This window comes from Drosophila novamexicana, unplaced genomic scaffold (assembly GCF_003285875.2).
Source record: "Drosophila novamexicana strain 15010-1031.04,08,12 unplaced genomic scaffold, DnovRS2.1 tig00000564-arrow-pilon, whole genome shotgun sequence".
NCBI classification, from domain to species: Eukaryota; Metazoa; Arthropoda; class Insecta; order Diptera; family Drosophilidae; genus Drosophila; species Drosophila novamexicana.
Window position 1 is genome coordinate 358369 of NW_020824810.1, and position 22336 is coordinate 380704.

Here is a 22336-nt window from a genome sequence, read left to right on the forward strand (position 1 = left end):
CGTGGCGTTACAGAGTTGCACCGCGAGTATCGAGAGCATAGCATACAGTGTGGCCGTTTTACGCGATTTTGTTGTTCTATTGCAAATATTCATGTTAAATGGTGGAGTGGTCTATGTTAAAGTGCGCAGTCACTCCCCCAACAGTGTTATAAAATGTCAATGACGTGGCTTAACCCATCAAAACGAATCCAATTCTCGTAAAGCATTTGACCGGCCTGGACGTACATTTTCATAGCAGGCGGTTCAGAGACAGTATTCAAAATATACATATATATAGACATATATATATATTTCTGATTTTAAATAATAAGTAAAGTGAAAAACAAAATAACGAAATGTTGCGCTTAGTAGCTGCAGTGCTTATATACGGTTTTATTGCAACTGTTGCCGGCGCCGAACATGATGTGCTGGAACTCGGTGACGACAATTTCGTATCCACTTTGAAGCAGCATGAGACGACATTGGTTATGTTCTATGCACCCTGGTAAGTGGGCTGTGGGCGTGGTCGTTTACATTTGTCGCATCATAATTGTTAATATATAAGTGCACTTGTGTCGCAATTAATCGAATTAAAAGTACACGTCAGCGCTGCCGTGCGAAGAAAGGGCACGTATCGGGATTGACATGTCACAGTCGGCCATTTTAGTAGAAACTTGCTACATGTACATATGTGTGTGCAAATAGAAGCTTTTTATGTGTGTGGGGGCTGATAAAGTAAGCTGTAAACTTGCCTGCCTTATGCATGTACATTTGTATGTACACATGTATGTATGCATGTGTGTTTGTGGTTTGGTATTTGTGTAGACAAAGAAGAAAGCAAGTCTTCCAGCTTCAAATGCCGGCCGGGCCAACCACATCTCAAGCGAACCTTATCAGCTGGAGCATAAGCACAGAACAAGCTAATTAATTGAGTCGCTTGTTTGTTGTACGATAAGACACATTAAATGTACGCTATTAAAAGGCGCAACTAGTTTTCTAATTATTGCCTGTAGGTACGCGACATTTCGAAAACTATGAAGATATACTCATCAGCATTAAGAGCCGGGCGATAAAGCTGCGTCCGTAAAGCAAGCACAGTCTTTGCAACAAATATAAAGCAAATATCCTATATGTATATCTTTAAGGGTATTTAAACTTCATTAATTTTTGGGAACTTGTGTGTTGATAAACAGCGACAATTAAATTATTTGGAGAACTATGTGAAGTGTCTCAAAACATATATATTAATTTTGTAGGTGCGGACACTGCAAGCGCTTAAAGCCCGAATATGCCAAAGCGGCTGAGCTAGTTAAGGATGACGATCCCCCAATCAAATTGGCCAAGGTAAACTAAATGAAAATTCAAGTCAGTTAATGCGCCCACTACAAACTCATATTTTTGTGAAACAGGTTGATTGTACCGAAGCTGGCAAGGAGATTTGTAATAAATTCTCGGTCAGCGGATATCCCACGCTGAAAATTTTCCGCCAGGATGAGGTGTCGCAGGATTACAATGGACCACGCGAGGCCAATGGCATTGCCAAGTACATGCGCGCCCAGGTGGGACCCGCCTCCAAGCAGGTGCGCAGCATTGAGGAGCTCGCTAAATTCCTGGACACCAAGGATACCACAATCTTTGGATACTTTAAGGATATTGACTCTCAATTGGCTAAGACCTTCCTGAAGTTTGCCGACAAGAACCGCGAGAAATATCGCTTTGGACACAGCGACAACGAGGCCGTGCTGAAGCAACAAGGCGAAACGTAAGTGAGGGACGAGTGCATGCGCAAGAATCGAGATGGGGTAGTTGGATATGAGATATCCATGCATATATAACTCATAACTATATATATTTCTTAAGTTTAATAAATAGTTTGTAATGTCTTGTTTTATACATTGCAATTCGAATCATATTGCAATTTCCAAGCCAGATTTTATAGTTTCCTAAGTTCTAAAACATGGAGTATTGTATTTTAGTTGTTTAAGTAGATGAAATCCAATTAATCGCAAACAATTTATCTTCCATACAGAGATAAGATTGTGCTGATACGTGCCCCACACTTGAGCAACAAATTCGAGTCTTCCACTATTAAGTTTGAGGGCAGCTCTGAGTCCGATCTGAGCACTTTCATAAAGGACAATTTGTAAGTTACACTAATTAACTCCGTTTACTGTTCGGTTAGCTAATGTTAATTTTTGCAGCCATGGCTTGGTTGGTCATCGCACCCAGGACACATCGCGCGATTTCCAGAATCCTCTGATCACTGCTTACTATAGCGTTGATTACCAGAAGAACCCCAAGGGCACCAATTACTGGCGCAATCGTGTGCTTAAGGTAGCCAAGGAGTTTGTCGGCCAGATAAACTTTGCCATCAGTTCCAAGGATGATTTCCAGCATGAATTGAACGAGTATGGTTACGATTTTGTTGGTGACAAGCCCGTCATTTTGGCTCGCGACGCCAAGAATCTCAAGTATGCGTTGAAGGAGGAGTTCTCCGTGGACAGTCTGAAAGACTTTGTTGAGAAGTTGCTGGACAATGAGCTGGAGCCGTACATCAAGAGTGAACCGATTCCAGAATCCAACGATACGCCTGTTAAGGTTGCCGTGGCCAAGAACTTTGATGAGGTGGTTATTAACAATGGCAAGGATACGCTGGTCGAGTTCTATGCCCCCTGGTGCGGTCACTGCAAAAAACTGACCCCTATTTACGAGGAGCTGGCTGAGAAGCTGCAGAACGAAGAGGTGGCCATTGTCAAAATGGATGCCACTGCCAACGATGTACCGCCAGAGTTCAATGTGCGCGGTTTCCCCACGCTCTTCTGGCTGCCAAAGGATTCGAAGAACAAGCCCGTCAGTTACAATGGCGGTCGCGAAATCGATGATTTTATCAAGTACATTGCCAAGGAGGCGACCACAGAACTGAAGGGCTACGACCGCAGCGGCAAGCCCAAGAAGACCGAGCTGTAGACGCCAACTCGCCGTCTGCGTACATCTAAATTAGCGTGTAACTCAAGTAGCATTTCCATATTTTTGTAAAATCGAATGCATTCTCAGCCAACAGCCAACCGCAAAAGCAACAAAAAAAAACACATGTGTATTAAATTATTTAATAGTGTGATGATTTCTTGAAATTCAATTAATACTGTCAATAAACGTAATAACTACTTTCATCTTATTAACATATTGTATATACACATAAATATTGTTATACACTTAAATTTTATATCGAACTTGTGCATTCAGATGGTCCATGTGTTCCTCCATCAGAATCCGAAACCAGTCGGGTATAAACGAATGTTCATTACGCTCCTTACAGTATTTGTAGGTGATATTTCCATTCTTTGAATCGTATTCCAACAGATAAACCGTGCTGGCGCTGTCCACCTTTGCCAACAGCAACTGGATTGAGCCTAGAAAACGTCGCAGAAAATTGCCACATATATTTGGCGACCAATCGTTATCCTGTAAGTACTTCGTTATAAATTTATTGATAAAGCTTTAAATGATTTCGACTACTCACGCACTCCCGCCACAGCTCGCGAACCATTGTGTGTTTAATCTTTTGCACGTAGCCTTCCTTATCATGGTAAGCAATGTAAACCTTCTCAATGCCAACTAGAAAGGATTCGACCCACCATTTGAGAACTTCGTTGCGATTATGGGCTGACCATTCGGCACGGCTCATCGTATCCAGGCGCATCCTTAAATCCACAAACGTTTTGGACAATCCAATGCTATGAAGAACAAGCACATTTATTATTGAGCGGCCGTTTTACAAGGGTATGTGTACTTACAATGGATTTGGACAATGCTCAGCCAAAATGGGTGCATCGAAAAGCACATGTAAGCCACATATATCCATACTAAACACACAATAGTATTGTCCATCCAGCTTCTTCTGCTGATAAGAACCAGGCTGGACAATGTCGTCATCTGAAATTTGAGCTATATAGGGCGTATCATTACGCAACAGCCGGGTTCAAATAGTTACCCATTGCTACCAGACAGCGCTGCCGCAGTTTTGTCATCCAATGGTCCATCATTAGTTTCTTTAAATGCTCGGGATCAAAGAACGATTGTGGTCTTTCCGAATCGGGCACTGGACATATGTATATGGTGTTGCGATACTTGCTTACGGCAATTGTCCAATTATTCTTGTATTCATACGGTGCGCACATTATTAGCTGTAATGTTTCCCGGCTGCACACAATATCCGCGTCCACCTGCAGATGTCCGTTTTCGTGGCGTTTAATAAGTGTTTCTATTGAACAACGCAAGAAGCAGAACATATTATCCAAGTATCTTGGCTTTAAAAAGGATTGCTCCGTATTTATAGACTCCCCGCTTGCGTTTGAAGAAAACGGAAATGTGTTTGGTCCCAGTTGGGTTAGAAAACAGAGTCGTGCAGGCGAATCTTCGTAATGCCCCTCAGGTGATAAACTGTATTCGCCAGCACGATGTGGCTGTTTAATAGTGGGAAACGATTCCTTATCTTGCGGCGGTGATGAGCGTGCATTAAGATTTAAAATTTTATAATTTGAATACATTTTAGCACTGTTAAAGCGAAATTTTCGAATGTAAAATTTTATGTCGTTCGTTATTTTGAATGGTGCGCGAAAAACAGTTAGATGCCTTGCTCTTCTTCTACGCTTAACATTCGCCACGAAAATGTAAACAAACTGTTGCGCGGGCATCTGAATGTATTTTTGTATATTTAGTATTTTCGACGGCTGCGGTCACACTTCAACCGGGCATTGCATTGCACGTGTTTTAAAGTTTCGCATTGTTAATACGTCCGCTTAGATATTGTGCTTTAAAATAAAGTTTTAATGCAAGCCAAGACGTAGTTATGGACGTGAATATTAACAAGCTGCGTCGTGGTGTACAAAAACTCTTACAGCTAACCGCCAGTGAGCCGCAGGACGATGTGTTTATATTAAATTTGCAGAAGTTCCTCAAGAAGAAAGTGAGTTGATCAAAATTTCAAGCAATAAGAAAATCCCTCAATATCATGTAATTTTATGAAAGCTCTACGTGGAGAAAGATGTGGACCGATTGCTTAACAGTCTAAGCCAGCAACTTACGCTGCCTGGGTACACCCTGCCCCTAGCCTTGAGCTTTGAGGAGCACCTACTGCTCCTGCTGACCAATTCGCTGCGCTGTGATGCAGCCACTCAGGCGCAACAATACAAATTGGAATGCATTGCTTTGTCCAGGTTGTTGCAGATTTCAGTTGCCGCAAAAAGGTGAGTTGCTGCCCAATAAGCTAAACCAGCATAACAGTTTTTTATGCCACACCCAGATTTGCTAAGAGCTACTTTCGTAATAAGCCAGCGCCATTCGAGGAGACTCAGAGCAATGAAAGCATGCAGATACCCAGTAAAAAGACCAAAAAGACAATTACAAATGGTTCTAAGGAATCGAAAGATCAGCAACTGGATTTGGAGATCGTCAAGTGCTGCTACCACCTGTTGAAAAGTGACGCAGTTTACTATCGGGAGCTCTGGGACTGGTCACAGTTCCTGGCAAACTATACGCACAAACAACTTGAATGTCGGTTGTCGCAGCTGTACTGCAATCACATCTTGGCCCTGCTGACAGATATGACCACAACACAGTTGCAGGCGCTGAACTCGTCTGTACCCGTCCAAGTGCAGCTGCGGTTCGAGGAACAGGAGACGCTGCCGACATACACCAAATGTACCTATTTACCAGATCTGCCGGAGCAACAGCTCACGCTGAAGCTGTCGCAGGCCAACCAAACCGTAACCAATATCGAAGGTGTGCTCCTGCCCATCTTCAACCAGGACAATCAGGAATTCTATAGAGAAAACGATGGGTGTTACGATCGCATTGTCATAGTAGACTCGACCAGTGTAAATCTGCGTAGCATAGCACTGGGCGTGGCTGCTGCAAAACCAATTTGCCTCTCCGGTCCCGTTGGTTGCGGCAAAACCACTTTAATAGAGTATCTGGCGCGCAAGACGGGACGCATTTGCCCCAAGCCAAAGGAGATTGAAACACGTGAACAAGCGCTGCGGCAAGCGCAAGAAGAGGATGAATTACTCAAACCGAAAAAGAAACCAAAAGCGCTGAAGAATGCGGGCGAGAAGCGCAAAATTGCCGAGGTTCCACTGGAGGAGCTTATGGTGGTGGAAGATGGAGATGGGCTGGCGCAGAGGAATGGTTTCTTACGCATACAGCTGGGTGATCAGACCGACAGTAAAATGCTATTGGGTCAATATCGTTGCACAGATGTGCCCGGCGAGTTTGTTTGGCTGCCCGGCGTGCTGACACGGGTAAGCATAATATATCTTGTCTTGTTTGACCCCAAAGTCGTCCTGTTAGTATTAAAATATATTAATAAACAGGCTGTCATGCATGGCTACTGGCTGCTATTGGAGGATCTAGACGCTACCACGCAGGATACCTATACAATCTTGAGCAGCCTCTTGGAGCGCAACTATCTGAGCGTGCCTGGCTTTAGGGATTGCGTCAAGATTGAGCCTGGCTTTCAGCTGTTTTTTACTGTGCGGTAAGTTGGCCAACTCTGCAGCTTGGAGTTTTTAACCATTATACTAAATTCTCTATGACAGCACCAACAAGTCGTCTAGCAACTCTAGCCAGAAATCTTTGTACTCTCTGCTGGAGAAATATCTATATACCATCAACATATTGCCGCTGTCCCGCAACGAACTATGCAAGGTCGTGAGCACAAATTATGCCAAATTGGCGACCGTTGCCAATCGCATTGTCGATGTCTTTTTAACCTTCTCCAGTGGCAATCACACGGCTGCCGATAATTTGCGCCAACAGGAGAGCAGCGACAAGGCAGATACCAAGGAGAATTATGTAGCGCTCCCCTTCGAACAGGTGACACTCTCCAGCATGCCCAATTCGGGTCGTCTGGTATCCACGCGGGATCTAATCAAGCTGTGCCAACGCGCAAATGCTCAGTTCTCGGTGACCAGCGCCGAGTGCGCTTACTTTGTCTTCCAAAATGCCGTCGATGTTTTTTGTTCGTATCTGCCGCAGAGCAAGGAGAAGACAACTTTGATTACGAACATTGGCGCCAAGTTGGGCATCATCAGATCTCGCTGTGAACATTTCGCCAATGAATACAAACCCGATGTGGAGTTTGGCAAGGAAAGCTTTAAGATTGGGCGCGCAACGCTGCCGACAATAAAAGCAGAGGAGGAGCCAAACACTGAAAGCCAAAGCGGATCGAAGAGACAAAAACTAACAATGCAATCCACAAAGACAATCTTTAAGCAAACACCGAAGCGTGCCACCTTCTCGTTTACGCGCCTGGCCAGCTGCATAATGGAACGCATTGCGGTCTGTGTCAGTCATTCGGAGCCGGTGCTGCTGGTGGGCGAAACGGGTGTGGGCAAAACGTCGTCGGTGCAGTTTCTCGCAGAGCGCACAGACCATAAACTGGTGGCCATCAATATGAATAATCAATCAGATGTCTCGGATCTAGTGGGCGGCTTTAAGCCCGTCGAGCTGAACTATGTGCTCGCTCCGCTGCGCTATGAGTTTGAGCATCTGTTTCGGCACACCTTCAATTCCGATAAGAATCTGCAGTTTCTGCGCATCTTCGCCACCCACTTTAACAATGGACGCCACAGCGTCATCATACGCACCATCTTGAGTGTGACGAATAGCTTGTTTAGCAAGCCGGAGCACAGGTCGAATCCTTTGCTGCCACGCTGGCAAACGCTGCACGAGAAGCTGCAGCGTCTGCAAATGCAGCTGGACAAGAGCATAAATATATCGTTTGCCTTTATACCCGGCTCTCTGGTCAATAGCATCAGCAATGGAGATTGGGTGCTGCTGGATGAAATCAATTTGGCCTCGGCTGAGACACTGGAGTGCCTGTCCACCATATTGGAGCCGGAGGGTTCGGTGGTGCTGCTGGAACGTGGCGATTTTATGCCCGTGAAGCGACATCCCGATTTTCGCATATTTGCATGCATGAATCCCAATACGGATATTGGCAAGAAGGATTTGCCCGTGGGCATACGCAATCGCTTTACCGAATTCTTTGTGGATGAACTGACCACTGATGCGGACTTGGGTTTGCTGGTTGGTGATTACCTGGCCAATACAGGCATACAGCGCAAATCGGTGCACAGCATTGTGAAGCTATACAAATCTCTGCGCCGTCTCTCCGAGCTGCAGCTTAATGATGGCCTCGGCAACCGGCCCGTCTACTCGCTGCGCACACTCTGCCGCAGTCTGCGCATATGCGCCCGGAATTTGTGCGGCTCGATTGAGCGTAATCTGTACGAAAGCTTCTGTTTGAGTTTTCTCACACAATTGGATCCGGAATCGCATCAGCTGGTGCTGCTGCTCATACGCGATGCACTGCTGCAAAATCCCAAGGCTGTGCTAAATATGTCGCTGCCTCAGCTGGGCGAGAATTATCTGCAATTCGAGGGCTATTGGATACAGCGCGGCAGTCTGGAGCCGCAGTCCTGCGAGCATTACATATTAACTGACAGCGTTAAGAAGAATCTGCAGGATCTGGCGCGCATCATATCCATTGGCAAGCTGCCCATTCTGCTGCAGGGACCCACCAGCGCGGGCAAGACGAGTCTCATTGACTATGTCGCCCGGCGCAGCGGCAATCGCTGTCTGCGCATCAACAATCATGAGCACACGGATCTGCAGGAATACATTGGCACCTATGCGGCCGATCTTAGCGGCAAGCTGAGCTTCCGCGAGGGCGTCCTGGTGCAGGCCATGCGTCATGGTTATTGGATAATTTTAGATGAACTTAACCTGGCCTCTACGGACATTCTGGAGGCGCTTAATCGTGTGCTGGACGACAATCGTGAGCTGTATATAGCCGAGACGCAGACGCTGGTCAAAGCGCATCCCAATTTCATGCTCTTTGCCACACAGAATCCGCCGGGTCTTTATGGCGGACGCAAGACGCTGTCGCGCGCCTTTAAGAATCGATTCATTGAACTGCACTTTGCGGATATACCACGAGCGGAGCTAGAAATTATATTGGAGCAACGCTGCCTTATACCCGCCTCCTATGCGCGCAAGATGGTCCAGTGCATGATGCAGTTGCAGCAGCATCGCAGGAATACCTCAAAGCAGGTGTTTACGCTGCGCGATCTCTTCCGCTGGGGCAATCGGTATACGCTGGCGGACAAAGCACTGCAGCAGGATACTAAATACGATTGGAATCAGCACCTGATTGAGGAGGGTTACCTGGTGCTCTCCGCCAAGGTGCGCACCGGCGAGGAGCTGCAGCTAATCGAGCAAACCTTGTATGGCAACTTCAAGAAACGCATCGATCTGGAGCTGCTTTTCGATATTAACACCCAACGCGAGTCCTCCGCCGTCAGCCGGAGCATACTGGATACCATACGCAACTTTAAGCAGCGCGGCGATATTGTCTGGACCCGGAACATGACACGCATGGCGGTGCTCACGGCCAAGGCGCTGCAGTTCGACGAGCCAGTGCTGCTGGTGGGTCCCACAGGCTGTGGCAAGACAACAGTCTGTCAGCTGCTGGCAAGCATTGCTCAGGTGCGTCTCCGCATTCTCAATTGTCATATGCACACGGAGGGTGCCGACTTCTTAGGCGGTTTACGACCCTGTCGCGGGCAGGACAATGCGCAACACTCACAAAAGCTATTCGAATGGGCGGACGGACCGCTCATCTATGCCATGCAGGAGGGCTCCTATTTTATGGCCGATGAAATATCTCTGGCAGAGGATTCGGTGCTGGAGCGACTCAATTGCATACTGGAGCCGGAACGCAGCGTGCTGCTGGCCGAAAAAGGTGGCGTGTTGGAGGAGCAAGTGGCAGCTGATGAGAACAAGCCCGATCCCAGCCACGAATTTGTTGTGCAAGCCAAGTCGGGCTTTCAGTTTCTGGCCACCATGAATCCAGGTGGAGATTTCGGCAAGAAGGAATTATCCCCGGCTTTGCGCAATCGCTTCACAGAGATCTGGTGTTTGCCCTCGGACAATAAACCGGATCTCATAGAGATTGCACACAACTGCATGCAGCGCGGCGCCAGCAGCTTAAAGGACACACATAAAATAGCCGAATATCTGGTGGAGATTGTGCTCTTCATACGCGACTCCAATGAGAAGTTCAAGTTCTCCGTGCGAGATATACTCGCCTGGGCCAACTATATGGTCAGCAATTCGCACTTGACCTTCGCGGAGCAGGCCATTTTCGGCTTGGAGACCATTTTTCTCGATGCACTGGAAATGCTGCCGCATGAATCACAGACACAGATCGAGACGCTCAAGGCCAGGATCATAGAGTATGCCATCCAGCAAGCGGCTGGCATTCTCGGCGAGCACTTTGATCTCTCAGAGTTGGCCCTGAAGCGTGGCCAACAGGTGCAGCTGGATGAGCAGCGCTTTGGCATACGTCCGTTTTACATAGACGTCAATCCGGAGCGCTTGATGCCTGCCAATGCGGATTTCCTGTTTGATGCGCCCACCACCAAGCAGAATTTGTTTCGATTGCTCTCAGCCTTGTCGCTACAGAAGCCCGTGCTGCTGGAGGGTCCACCTGGCGTGGGCAAGACCTCCATTGTGGAGAGCATAGCGCATGCTATTGGCTATCACATAGTGCGCATTAATCTGTGCGAGCACACGGATCTGGCTGATCTCTTTGGCACTGATCTGCCCGCCGAGGACAATCTTCTCGAGCGTGTCGAGGCTCAGAGCCAACTGGGCAGCTTCGTGTGGCGCGATGGCCCTTTGTTGGCCGCGCTCAAGGCGCCAAACACTTGGATATTGCTGGATGAACTGAACCTGGCGCCGCAATCTGTGCTGGAGGGTCTCAATGCGGTACTGGATCATCGTGGCGAGGTATACATACCGGAGCTGAACAAGAGCTTCCAGCTGACGAACACCACTCGCATCTTTGCCTGCCAGAATCCATTGAAGCAGGGCGGCGGACGCAAAGGCTTGCCGCAATCCTTCCTAAATAGATTCAACAAGGTCTACTTGCGCAAGCTGAGCACCGAGGATCTGCTGCATGTGGTGAATGTCAAGTATGCCGCCTACTTTGAGCATCTAAAGCAATACTTTGCTGAGCTGCTGCAGGTGGCACAGCTGCCTAAGGGCAATCTCTTTGAGCTGCACAGTGGATCGGCCGCCACCGCTGACGAAGTCGAGTTCGATTTGGCCGCCCGCCTGGTGCGCTTCTCGGAGCTACTCGATCGCGGTGTGGCCAGCATGGAGTTTGGCTACAAGGGTGGGCCCTACGAGTTTAATTTGCGCGATATCTTGCGCTGGTGTGATCTGCTGCATAATCCGGAAACGGGCTACCTGATGCTGAGGCGAGCTACTAGTTTCCATGTTGCCTTCCAGGACTTTCTGCTCACGCTCTACGAGCGCATGCAGTTGGTCTACTATCAGCGCATGCGCTGCGACCAGGACAAGCTCTACATACGCGATGCCTTTGGCAGCATTTTCAACTGCAATGCGGAGCAGCTGAATGCCATTGCCGAGGATGTGGCGCTCTACTGGACCACGGAGAAGGTCTATCTCAACGATGTGGTGCTCCAGCGCTCGCAATTGCCGCTGGGCGCTCCGGCTCAAAGCCAGGAGCAGGCGCCGCTGCTGCTGGGCACACAACGACAGCTGCTCAAGCAAATTGTGGAAACGGTGCACATGGAGAAGCCGCTGCTGCTGTGCGGAGCCACGGACAGTGGCAAAACCAAGCTAATCGATGCGCTCTGCGTGCTCTCGAATCGCGTTTGTAACTCGGACAACATTGATGATTCCGTGACGGGCAGTTTTCAACAGGTGGGATTAGTTGCGATTCTAATTCTCTGCACATTTTCATGAATCTCTTCTTCTTTTCAGGTCGATCTCAATCGTCATCTGGAGGACATATACAAAGATGTGCAGGTGTTGATCTTTAACGTGGCTCAAAGGGCTTTTCTTCAGCAGAAGGAACACACTTTTGTCCAACAACTGTGGGCCACTTGGAGCAAGTACAATCAGCTGGTTAAAGTGAGCACAGGTGAGCATGTCCAGTTAGCCGTTCTCTCTTCTATTTCCTTTCTTAACAAACGTTTATCTATTCTTTTTCAGCAACAACACAGCACAGCGTTGCCGAGGAGCTGCAGCTGTTTGAGCAGCGCTTGGCTGCTCTGGAACAGATCATTGCCAAGCTGGCGCAGACGCCACAGAAATGTCGCGTTTCGCTCTTCGAGCAGCTGCCGCAGTACAAATCGCAGCTAACGCTGCTTCAGGCCTACATCAAATCGGCTGATTCACTCAACACGGGCGGCTCCTTCGAGTGGGTGGATTCGCGTATTGTTACATCGTTAAAGTGCGGTCAATACATATTGTTGGAGCACGTGAATCTGTGTTCATCGGCTGTGCTGGATCGTCTGAATCCCGTGTTCGAGCCCAATGGCAGTCTGTTGATTGCGGAGAAAGGCATCAGCGGCCAGGATAGCGCTGAGGTGGTGCGCAAAGCGCCCAATTTTCGCGCCTTTCTCACCGTGGATCCCAAGAACGGCGAGCTCTCGCGCGCCATGCGCAATCGCTGCGTAGAGCTGTCGCTATGCCCGACCAAGGATGCCTACAGCATGGACGATATGCGCGCCATTGTCCATGGCCAGGGCGTGCATCAGCTGGCCGCCATTGACTGCATGCTGGCCATACATCGCGGCATCGTTCAGCTGACCGAATTTAATCCATATACTATATCGCATCTGACACAGTTCGCGTTCCTGAGCGCCGCCTACAAACGCATTGGCTACGAGCTGCGCCGTGCCATTTATGTGGCCGCCATGGAGGTGTATGTGTATGCGGCCAGCATGGATTTGATGGGCTACGGTCTGTCCTACTATCAGAACAAGCTGCGCGAAGTGGTGCTGGCTCAGACAGACACCTTCGAGGAGGATGCAGTGCAGCAGTTGGATTATCTCAGCGATGTTATATTGCACACAAATGAATTGGACAAACTGGCGCTTATAAAACTGCAAGCGGCCGCCTTGAAGATGCTGCTGCAGGCGCCCAATGAGCAGCAGGAGGTGCCCAAGGCACACCTCGTGTCGCTATTTCAGACCATGGATGCGCTCGACCTGAGTCAGCTGAAGCTGCAACAACTGAGATGCTATTTTGTACACATGATGTACGAGGTGTGCGCCTTCGATGACCTGCAAATGCGGCATCTTTATATGCAGCAGTGCCTCCGGGATCAACCCGAATTGCTGGAGCTCTCAGCTTGCTTACATGCCTGCCTGCTGCAGCAGGGCAAGCATTTCCGAAGCAGTCTTACCGAATTGCCCTGGCATAGGAAACTCTTTCCACGCCTGCGTGACTATGCCACACAGTTGGAGCCAAACGATGCCGGGCCAGAAGCCGCCTTGGCGCTGAGTGCTGCCTTGTTGGCCCAGCTGCTGCTGGTCAAGATACCCAAGCGAGCTGTTACCCAACTGAAGCACCTGGATGCGCTGCAATACTCACAGGCCCTGCTGGAGCAGAAGATAACGGACAAGTATAGCAATGATTTTCTCTCCCATCTCTCCGGCTTTCTGTCAAGCCTACAGCTGGCGTTGCAGCAGAATCTGGGCCTTGCTAGGTTCGAGTTGCCACAATACGCTCAGTTCCTGACCAAACTTAGCTGGTTCAATCGTTTGCTGGACACAGCACAGCAGCAACTGCTGCAAAATAACGAACTGCATGCTCCGTTGATGCACAAACTCGTGCTGCACTTCAACTGGCTGGAGAAGCATCTAATTTCTGCCTTAGTGGAGGCATGGCCTGACCTCCTCGATGTCCATGATGAGCTGCGCGGGAGCCTGGCGCAGTTGAGGTCCTTTGTGCAGCAGACCAAGCGACCCATAAACGTGTCCTGCAAGATGTATGCCAAGCAATTTACACAATTTCAGCCTTATTATCTGGAGCAGCAGGTCAGTCTGAACAAACTACTTAATATATATAAATTCAGCTATATAAATATATTTCATTTTACAGATAACGCTGCATGAGAAAGTGGCGCAGTTGCAGCAGCTGCTGAATGTGGTGCCACAATATGGCAACATGGATAGCAAATTGTGGCTGCACAAATGGCTGGCCCTGCAATCGGATGAGGCGCACAAATGGCGCGCCTTTTTGCGCACACACACGCCCAACTGCAGTCTGAAGCTGTTCGAGCTGCCAGTTGCTTCGAGAGCCAATGGAGATTTGCAGGCGGCCTTGCTGCGACTGCAGACGCAGCTGAAGGATCAGCTGCAGCAGGGGGAAGTCGCAGCTGCGCTGGCACTGGATCTGGCGCAGGTTAGAGAGCAGCTAGCAACTGGCCAGGAAGAGGCAGACGATGAGCATGTAATTGATTTAAATGCGCCTCAGCTCAAGACATATCAGCTGCTGTTGCCCGCGCTGCGTGACTACTTCATGGAGCGTGCGCTAAGCAGGACTCTGCATAGAGATTTCAATGAGCAAGTGAATCAGCTCTACAGCGAGCAGCTACTCACGCTGAACGGACATCTCTGGCAGTGCCTAAACACGCTGGACAGTGCCACACACGGCAACATAATGCTAGCCTGGCATGAGCTGGCCTTGGAGCTGCAAAAGCTGCAGAATCCCACAGAGCTTGAGGCGCTGCTGCAGCAATTGGGTGGCAGCTACAAGGCGCTGCGCAGCTATCAGCGCCAATATCGCCAGGCGCTGCAGTGCTATCAGCTGGAGAATCTGGCCACGCGCTTCGACTGCGCCCAGCTGCCCAGCGAGCCGGAACTCTTGTGCCGTTATAACTATCAGGGTGCGCCATTAACCAATGCGCTGCTGGCGCTGCTCTGCCAGCCTAATGGACAGCTGCTGGCGGTGCCTCTCAGCGAGCTGCAGCCCTGGCGTCAGGCGCTGCAGCAAACGCGTCAATTGCTCTGGCAGAATGCGCAGCTGCTGACTCGCCGTCACAGTCCGGAGCACAACAATCTGCAGCTGGTCGCAGCGAGCGGCAGGCAGCTGCTCGGGGAATTGGAATATTTGCAGCATGTGCAGCAGCAGCTACCACAAACGGATGCGGGCTTTGATAAATGCAAGCAGGAACTGCAGGAGGTGCTGCGGCAGTTGCTGCTGCCGGAACAGCAGCCATCTTTGGACAGCTGCTTCAATGCGGCGCTGGGCAATACGCTTATCGGCGTCCTGGAGCTGTGCGTGCTGACACATACGCCTCTGATCGATCCCGTGGAGAAGAATCGCCTCAAGAACCTCTATGTGGCCGAGGATATTGAGTGTCTGCAGCATCTAAGCGCTGTCTACGATTTCATGCGGATCATCATGGGCTATAAGCACTTTGGCCAGCAAATCTATGACCAGCTGCAGCACCGTCTGCACGCGGCGCTGCAGCAACAGCAACATCTCAATCAGAAGCTGGCGCTGCGGCCGGCGCAGTGTCTGTACGCCGGCCTGGTGCAGGATTTGGTGCACTTCTTAAAGTCCAATGGCGACTGCCTGACGCTGCACAAGCTGATTGTAAATATTCGGGAGAGTTGGGCGCACTTTGCGGGCGCCCAGGCGGCCAGTGAGACGCAGCTGCGCCTTGGCGCGGAGCTGCTCAACAAGCTGGAGCTGTGGCTGGCCAATGCCCAGCGCTTCGTGCATCATACGCTGGCGCGTTATGCAGCCTACTACCAGGATTTTGTGCAGCCCATCAAGTGTGCCGTGAATCAGATGCGCTTCGGCCTGGAGCAGCTGAAGCAGCTCTTTAGCCGGTTGCTGCTGGCGGGCAGTGCCAAGGAGGCGCTTAAGCTGGAGCGGACCATCTCACAGATGGTGCAGTTCCCAGCACAGCGGCCGCTGGCCATCAGAAATACCCATGTCTACGGACTGCTGGCCAAGCTGCCGCACAGCGAGCACGAATACTTCCGCCTGCTTAAGGCGAAACTGAGCGAGCTGCGCAACTTTATTGGCATCGCGTCGAGCATTGATGATACCATTTTCGCGGCCTACGATGATGCGTTGAGCATTTGCAATCGCACCTGGCAGCAGGAGGAACAGCGTCGTAAGGAGCAGCGCGCCGAGGAGGAGAGTCTGTACAAGACGAAAACCTTGGGCGGCATCGAGGATGAGGAGCTTGTCGAGCTGCAAGAGATTGAGCAGAACTTTCCCACACATCTGGACGAGGACTTTGCCGAGTTTGTGGACAAGCCAACGCTGGAGCAGGTGCTCAAGCTGGACAAGAAGGCGCACACCAAGGCCAAGTTAGCGCAAATTGTCAACGAACAGGATTACGTATTCCTTGCACGCAATTTTATAGACGTAATGAGCACACACACAACTGTCAACTACAAGGAGCAGCCGGAGCAGCGGACGCCGCAACAGCAACAACTGCAGCTAATCCAGCCGTACCAGACACGCCTGCAGGTATTTGTGCAGCTGCATGGGCACTACAAGACGGCGCTGGGCGTGACGCTGGACGAGAGCGTGTACAATGCCTTAAGCTTTGCCCTCGCGCTGCAGCAGCGACAGCTCAAGGATCTGGAACTGGAGCAGATGCAGTCGAGCAGCAGCCAAGCCTATGACTACTACAAGGACTCCAATATAGCCGAGGTCAGTGGCTGCCTGAACGTGCTCGAGCGCATAGAGCAGCGGGTGCTGGCCCAGCTGGAGCTCTATCCGGAGCATGCTGGCCTGGCGGACATCAAGCTGGTCATCGCGAGGATACGCCGGCTGCCCGCCAATGCGAGCGTGGTGCGCTTCAACACGGGCTTCCAGCTGCTGCGCCAGAAGCTGGCCCTGTGGAACGAGGTGGCGCACAAGAACAACAATCTGGTCGCCGAGGAGATCGAGGTGGCGGAGTTTGTGCAGCGCTGGACCAAGCTGGAGCTGCAGCATTGGCGCAATTGCCTTAATCAAACCGGTCAGCTGGTGGAGCTGCAGGCCTATCGCTACTGGTTCTTCATCTACAATCTGCTCCAGACCGAGGCCGAGGCCGAGCAGCTGCCCGACCTGATACGTACGCTGCGCCAGTTCGTGGAAGCCGCCTGCTTTGGTGACTTCCATGTGCGCCTCCAGCTGCTGCACGGCTTCGAGATGTATCTGCATCATGTGGAGCGTGCCGGCAAGCGGCATCAGCGGCTGCTGCAGCCGCTCATCGCAGCGCTGCACAATCTGCAGCTGTACTTTGCGCAGTTTGCCCCGGAGGTGGCGGACACGGTCCGGGCACGGCGGGCGCCCATTGAGAAGAAGCTGCGCGAGTTTGTCAAGATCCAGAGCTACAACAAGGATCTGAGCTACTTTAGCATGCGCAACAATGTGGCCAGCGTACATCGCAATCTGAACAAGTTTCTCAAGGAGTACCGCCTGCTGCTGGAGCAGAAGATCAGCGAGGTGTTCCAGCCCAAAGATGCCACCGTCAAGGACTACAGCATGGATAAACGGAACAAGGCAAATCAATATCTCCTGGACAGCCAACACTTTGTAGCGCCGCAGCAGCTGCGTGACAAGTTTCAGCTGAAGGACCTGGCCACTGATGAGCTGCCCCTGCTCCAACAGCTGGGCAAACACTTTGGCACCGCACGCAACATTGTGCGCCAGACGGTCGAGCAGACTTGCTACGGCAAGCTGCTGGCTGAGCTTGACGACCAGGTGGATGCGCAGCTGCAGCGTTGCGAGCATCTGCGCAATCTCAACGTGGATCGCAGCAAGGAGCGACCACAGCAGAAGCTGCAGGCCAAGCAAATATTGCAGCAGAAGCGCAAAGCTTTGACCGATCTCTTCAAGATGCTCGCACGGCTCGGCCTCAGCTACAGATCCGGCCTCATGGAGCTGTCGCTGCGCACGGAATTCGAGAACTTCCAGCTGCCGCCGTACTGCATCAAGGCCATGCTGCCGCAGCTCCATGGCAGATGGCGGCCGCTTAACCAGCAGGTGGACATGTACTACATGAAGAGCGTGTTCAAGCTGAAGCTGCTGCAGAACATCATGCTGACGCCCCTGTCCGAGCTGGGACCGCCCAACATAGAGCGCATCAAGGGCTTTGCCGTCGATCTCTTCCTCCAAGTGCAGCAGCAGCGCGAGCAGCTGTCCAGCGCGACGAGACAGCTGCACGAGCTGCGCCAGGCACTGCAGCAACTGCAGCAAGCGGCGGACATTGTGCTGCCCACAGAGGCAGCCGTAGAGCAGCTGAGTTTTGCACGCAATGCAGATGAGTGTGTGCAGCTAAAGCATAAGCTCTGCCAGATCCAGTATGTGCTCCAGCAGTGGCAGCTGCTGCTTAACTGTGCGCCGCTGCAGCAGCTCGGCGAGCATAGCGTGCTGCTCAAAAGCCAGTCGCTGCCTCAGATCGAGCTGCTGTTGGACCTGTGCAGCCTAATTCTGCGCAGCAGCCAAGCGCTCCTGCTAGAGCTGGAGCGTGCTCCCACAGAGTTCCTGGACAGCAACAAACTGCTGTACTATCAGCGCAGCTATCAGAAGATTGTCGATCACATTAAACAGGCGCTGGATCAGCTAGACGCTGGACATGCTGAGCATCTGCCACTGGCACAGCCGCTGCTGGCGCTGCTCGAGCAGCTGGAGCACAGCCAGGACACAGATGCCGATGCCACGGCGGAGCCCGTTGAGCTGACCAATGTAGATGCGGAGCTTTTGAACATAGCACATGGCGTACTGCTGGCGCTGCAGAAGATCTACAAGGAGCACAAAATCCAGCCTGCGCCGGCGGATGGTGACCAGGAGGAGGCACTCAAGGAGCAGCATCTAAAGCAGCATTTGACTGGTCAGCTAAATGCGGACTGGCAACTTTTGGGAATGCCGCGTACCCTCAGCAAGCTTTCCAATGTGCTGCTCGTGCTCAAGCACGCCCAGCCCAGCCAGGAGAAGTTGATGTGCCTGCGCCGGGCGGTAGCCCTGGTGCCCGTGTTGCAGCAGTATCAGTTGCTGGCGGACTACATGCTGCTACAGCAGCTGGGCACGCACAAGGTCTCCGCCAAGATGTTGTCCATTATGCTAACCGCTTTCGTGGAGATTGGCAGCAAAGGTTTCTGTGTGCCGCCAGATCTGATGCAGGATGAGGAGGGTCAGTCCAAGCAGGATTCAAAGAACGGTGAGGGTTTCGGGCTGGAAGATGGCACCGGCGAGAACGATGCATCGGATAAAATCGAATCCGAGGATCAGTTGGATGATGCCAAACGGCCAGAGGATCGCAAGGATGAGGGCGACAAGGAGGAGCCCGACTGCAAAGAAGAAAAGGGCATCGAAATGAGCGACGACTTCGATGCCAAAATGCAGGACGTGGAGAAACCGGAGAACGAGGAGGATGATAGTGGCGAATCCGAAAATGAAGATGAGCTCAACAAGGAAATGGGCGAAACAGAGGAGGGCGCCGAAAAGCTAGATGACCAGATCTGGGGCGATGATGAGGAGAAACAGCCCGAAGAAGAGGAGCAGCCCGATTTGAATGAAGAGGATCAGGGCAAGGGCAGCAAGGATGAAAAGGATGAGCACAACGATCTAGACACAAAGAACGAGGCTGCCAAGGAGGATGGCAAGGATGAGCACGAGAAAGATGGCCTGGATGCGACGAATGAGCCAAGTGGCGAGGACAAGCGCAAGGAGCAGGCCAGGGATATTGATGACATGAAGGATCCAGAGCTCGATGAGGAACAAACAAATGCCATGCACAATGAGCTGGAAGAGCCGCCCGAGCCAGAGGAAATGGATTTGGGTGATATGAACAACGTGGATGAGGGTCATGACAACGAAGCCGATGAACTGAATGATGAGAATCCCTTCGACATAGACGCCATGAAGGAGAACATGCAGGCAGCCGATGAGCCAGAGGAAGAGCCGGCCAAGGAAGATCCGGCCAAGGAGGAACAGCCCATGTCGGATGACAGCGACTCCGACGCGGAGGAGGAGGGTACGGAACAAGAGCAAACCCAAAAGGCGCCAGGTGAAGAAGACCAGGACGCGGTGGCTGAGGAAGAGAAGGAAAATACCGAACCGGAAACCCAAACTCGTGGTGATTTGGATAAGGAAGATGAACAGCCAGAGGAAACACCCGCTGAGCCAGAGGCGCGCGAAGAGAAACCCGAACAGCACACACAATCCAAGGACAAGTCCAGCAAGGAAGATAATGTACAGTCTGTGCCCGATACGGAACAGAACAGCTCAGCGGATCAGCTGCAGCAAGAGCAACAGGATGAAAATATCAAGCAAGACCAGAAGATGGACGAGCAGGAGACGGGCGAAGAAAAAGATGGCGTGGGACAGGCCGAAAATGATGTGAGTCTTACAATTGTTTAATTTAATATAAACCTAAGACTTCCTTTTCTTTTATTGCAGACGAATGACGGCGGCCATCAGGGCATAGCCGAGACCAAGGAAACGGTCTCCCATGAAGAGCGTAAGAATGAGAAACAGACACAGGAAAAACGGAAGCAAGGACGCACCAATGAGGAGCGCACGCTAGGTAGCTACTCGTCAAGTACTTTTTCAATCTCTAGACTAAACTTAAATTTCGTTTTCTCATCCAGGCGAAGCTGAGCAAAACAAATTGAAGCAGCTGAAGACAATCGATCAAATGAAGGAATCCAAGCAAAACGAAGGCGAGCAACAGGATCAACCGGATGAGCATGCCGAGGCGGAGGAATATCAGCATGTCAAGGAGCCAAAGAATAGCGATAAAACCACCCTGGACAATGCCACAGAGGAGCAATCCAAGCAAATCAAACACCAAGAGGACGAACAGCCCAATGTGGATGAAAATGCGGATGCCGAAAATGCAGATGAGCTAATGGCAGATGAGGAAACAACTACAGCGCCCGAGGAGGAGGATGCACAACTGGAGCAGCTAAGCTCTGAGAGAACGGATAAAAAATCCGACAAACCCTCAAAAACGGAACAGGCAAAGGAACGCCTGGAAACGGCCGAGCAAATGGAAATCGAGGGCGAAGTGGTGCCCACAATGACAGTGCCGCGCAGCGCTGAGACGACAGCGCACAGCAAGTAATGAACGACTATAAATACCCGATTATTATTATTATATTCAATTGTCAACTATTTATAGCACGGAGCTACTGCTGGACAAAAGCACACTGGCCCAGGAGCTGAGCACAGCCGAGCAAATTGAGCTACGGCAAATGTATCAGCAACAATTGACCAGCGCAAATGCCGTAAGTAGGATTCAGAGGCTTAAAAGTCGATTGTTAATCTCTTGAATACCGAACAGATCCTGCCACAGCATGAGGATTATGAGAGCTGGTCCGGCATATCGAACCGCATGACACAAAATGCACGCGAGCTGTGCGAACAGTTGCGTCTAATCCTGGAACCCACAAAGTGCACACGGCTTAAGGGTGACTATCGCACGGGTCGCCGCATCAATATGAAAAAGATTATTCCGTATATAGCCTCACAATTCCGCAAGGACAAGATCTGGTTACGTCGCACAAAGCCGGCACAACGTGATTATAAAATAACCATAGCCATCGACGATTCCAAATCGATGCATCATAACAATTCCAAGACGCTGACACTGGAGGCCATCTCCTTGGTGTCGCAGGCGTTAACGCTGCTGGAAAGCGGTCGCCTGAGCATTGTTTCCTTCGGCGAAGCGCCGAAAATTATCCTCAATCATACGGAACAGTTTGATGGACCGCGTTTGGTTAGCGCACTCAATTTTGCCCAGGATAAAACCAAAATTGCGGGCCTGCTTGACTTTATACGCACCGTGAACATCGAGGAGAGCGGTCTGGGCGGTGACAATGGCCTGTTTGAGAATCTGCTGCTTATATTGAGCGATGGACGGAATATATTCAGTGAGGGCAATCTGAAAGTCAAGAATGCCATCAAGCTGGCGCGACTGCAGCGCATATTTCTTGTATACATTATCATCGATAATCCCGAAAACAAGGTAAGCTTCTGATTATATATAGAACATTCATATTTTTCTAATTGTCATCCTTTGTGCTTGCAGAATTCGATACTGGACATACAACACGTGGAGGTGAATGCTGATGGTTCGGTCAAAATCAATTCATATTTGGATAGTTTTCCTTTTCCATATTATGTGATAGTACGCGACCTAAATCAATTGCCTCTGGTGCTCAGCGAAGCCATGAGACAGTGGTTCGAATTAGTCAATAGTGAATAGTTGTTTAATTTGTATATAGTAGTATATAGTAGGTGTATTGGACGAACCTGTATGCTATTTTTGACCTACTTGTTAAGTGCACAGGAGTGAACACTTTTTATTTTTTTGTAAACCTTTGAAAATATTGAACCTTTATATTATTTAGTTTAAGCTGAATTAAATTGTTTCTTTAATCGTTAAGTCGATCAGTTGTACATTAAATAAATATGTATATTAAATAAACAGCGACATTTTACAGTATAATAACTATTG

At 50.4% G+C, this 22336-nt stretch overlaps 3 protein-coding genes across 3 annotated transcripts; 2 read left to right on the plus strand and 1 right to left on the minus strand.

Annotated features, from left to right (window-relative positions):
• Positions 1–218: 218 nt before the first annotated feature.
• Positions 219–3141, plus strand: LOC115762406 (protein disulfide-isomerase A3). Its single transcript, XM_030704596.1, has 5 exons — positions 219–484; positions 1236–1323; positions 1389–1741; positions 2009–2122; positions 2181–3141. The coding sequence occupies exons 1-5, from the start codon at positions 336–338 to the stop codon at positions 2944–2946; spliced, it is 1470 nt and encodes a 489-aa protein (XP_030560456.1). The 5' UTR covers positions 219–335; the 3' UTR covers positions 2947–3141.
• A 51-nt stretch (positions 3142–3192) lies between these two features.
• Positions 3193–4157, minus strand: LOC115762307 (protein cutoff). The gene is made up of 4 exons (XM_030704473.1): positions 3971–4157; positions 3774–3912; positions 3500–3713; positions 3193–3441 (listed from the first exon to the last, which is right to left on the minus strand). The coding sequence occupies exons 1-4, from the start codon at positions 4155–4157 to the stop codon at positions 3193–3195; spliced, it is 789 nt and encodes a 262-aa protein (XP_030560333.1).
• Positions 4158–4828: 671 nt separating this feature from the next.
• On the plus strand, positions 4829–22299 carry LOC115762260 (midasin). The gene is made up of 13 exons (XM_030704416.1): positions 4829–4945; positions 5008–5225; positions 5282–6278; positions 6351–6514; positions 6576–11775; positions 11836–11995; positions 12067–13898; positions 13963–20214; positions 20275–20401; positions 20466–20937; positions 20999–21104; positions 21161–21844; positions 21908–22299. Exons 1-13 carry the CDS (start codon positions 4829–4831, stop codon positions 22082–22084), a joined length of 16506 nt encoding a protein of 5501 aa, XP_030560276.1. The 3' UTR covers positions 22085–22299.
• The last annotated feature ends 37 nt before the right edge of the window (positions 22300–22336 follow it).

What these genes read in the sequence shown, in the direction of transcription:
- LOC115762406 (XM_030704596.1), top strand. Translation starts at nt 336, where the DNA reads ATGTTGCGCTTAGTAGCTGCAGTGCTTATATACGGTTTTATTGCAACT. An exon ending in GTTATGTTCTATGCACCCTG is followed by an intron (nt 485 to 1,235) that starts GTAAGTGGGCTG and finishes TTAATTTTGTAG; the next exon opens with GTGCGGACACTGCAAGCGCT. An exon ending in CCCCAATCAAATTGGCCAAG is followed by an intron (nt 1,324 to 1,388) that starts GTAAACTAAATG and finishes TTTGTGAAACAG; the next exon opens with GTTGATTGTACCGAAGCTGG.
- LOC115762307 (XM_030704473.1), bottom strand. Translation starts at nt 4,157, where the DNA reads ATGTGCGCACCGTATGAATACAAGAATAATTGGACAATTGCCGTAAGC. An exon ending in GAGCATTGTCCAAATCCATT is followed by an intron (nt 3,714 to 3,773) that starts GTAAGTACACAT and finishes TGTTCTTCATAG; the next exon opens with CATTGGATTGTCCAAAACGT. An exon ending in GCGAGCTGTGGCGGGAGTGC is followed by an intron (nt 3,442 to 3,499) that starts GTGAGTAGTCGA and finishes AAGTACTTACAG; the next exon opens with GATAACGATTGGTCGCCAAA.
- LOC115762260 (XM_030704416.1), top strand. Translation starts at nt 4,829, where the DNA reads ATGGACGTGAATATTAACAAGCTGCGTCGTGGTGTACAAAAACTCTTA. An exon ending in CTTATTATCTGGAGCAGCAG is followed by an intron (nt 13,899 to 13,962) that starts GTCAGTCTGAAC and finishes TTCATTTTACAG; the next exon opens with ATAACGCTGCATGAGAAAGT. An exon ending in AATTGACCAGCGCAAATGCC is followed by an intron (nt 21,105 to 21,160) that starts GTAAGTAGGATT and finishes AATACCGAACAG; the next exon opens with ATCCTGCCACAGCATGAGGA.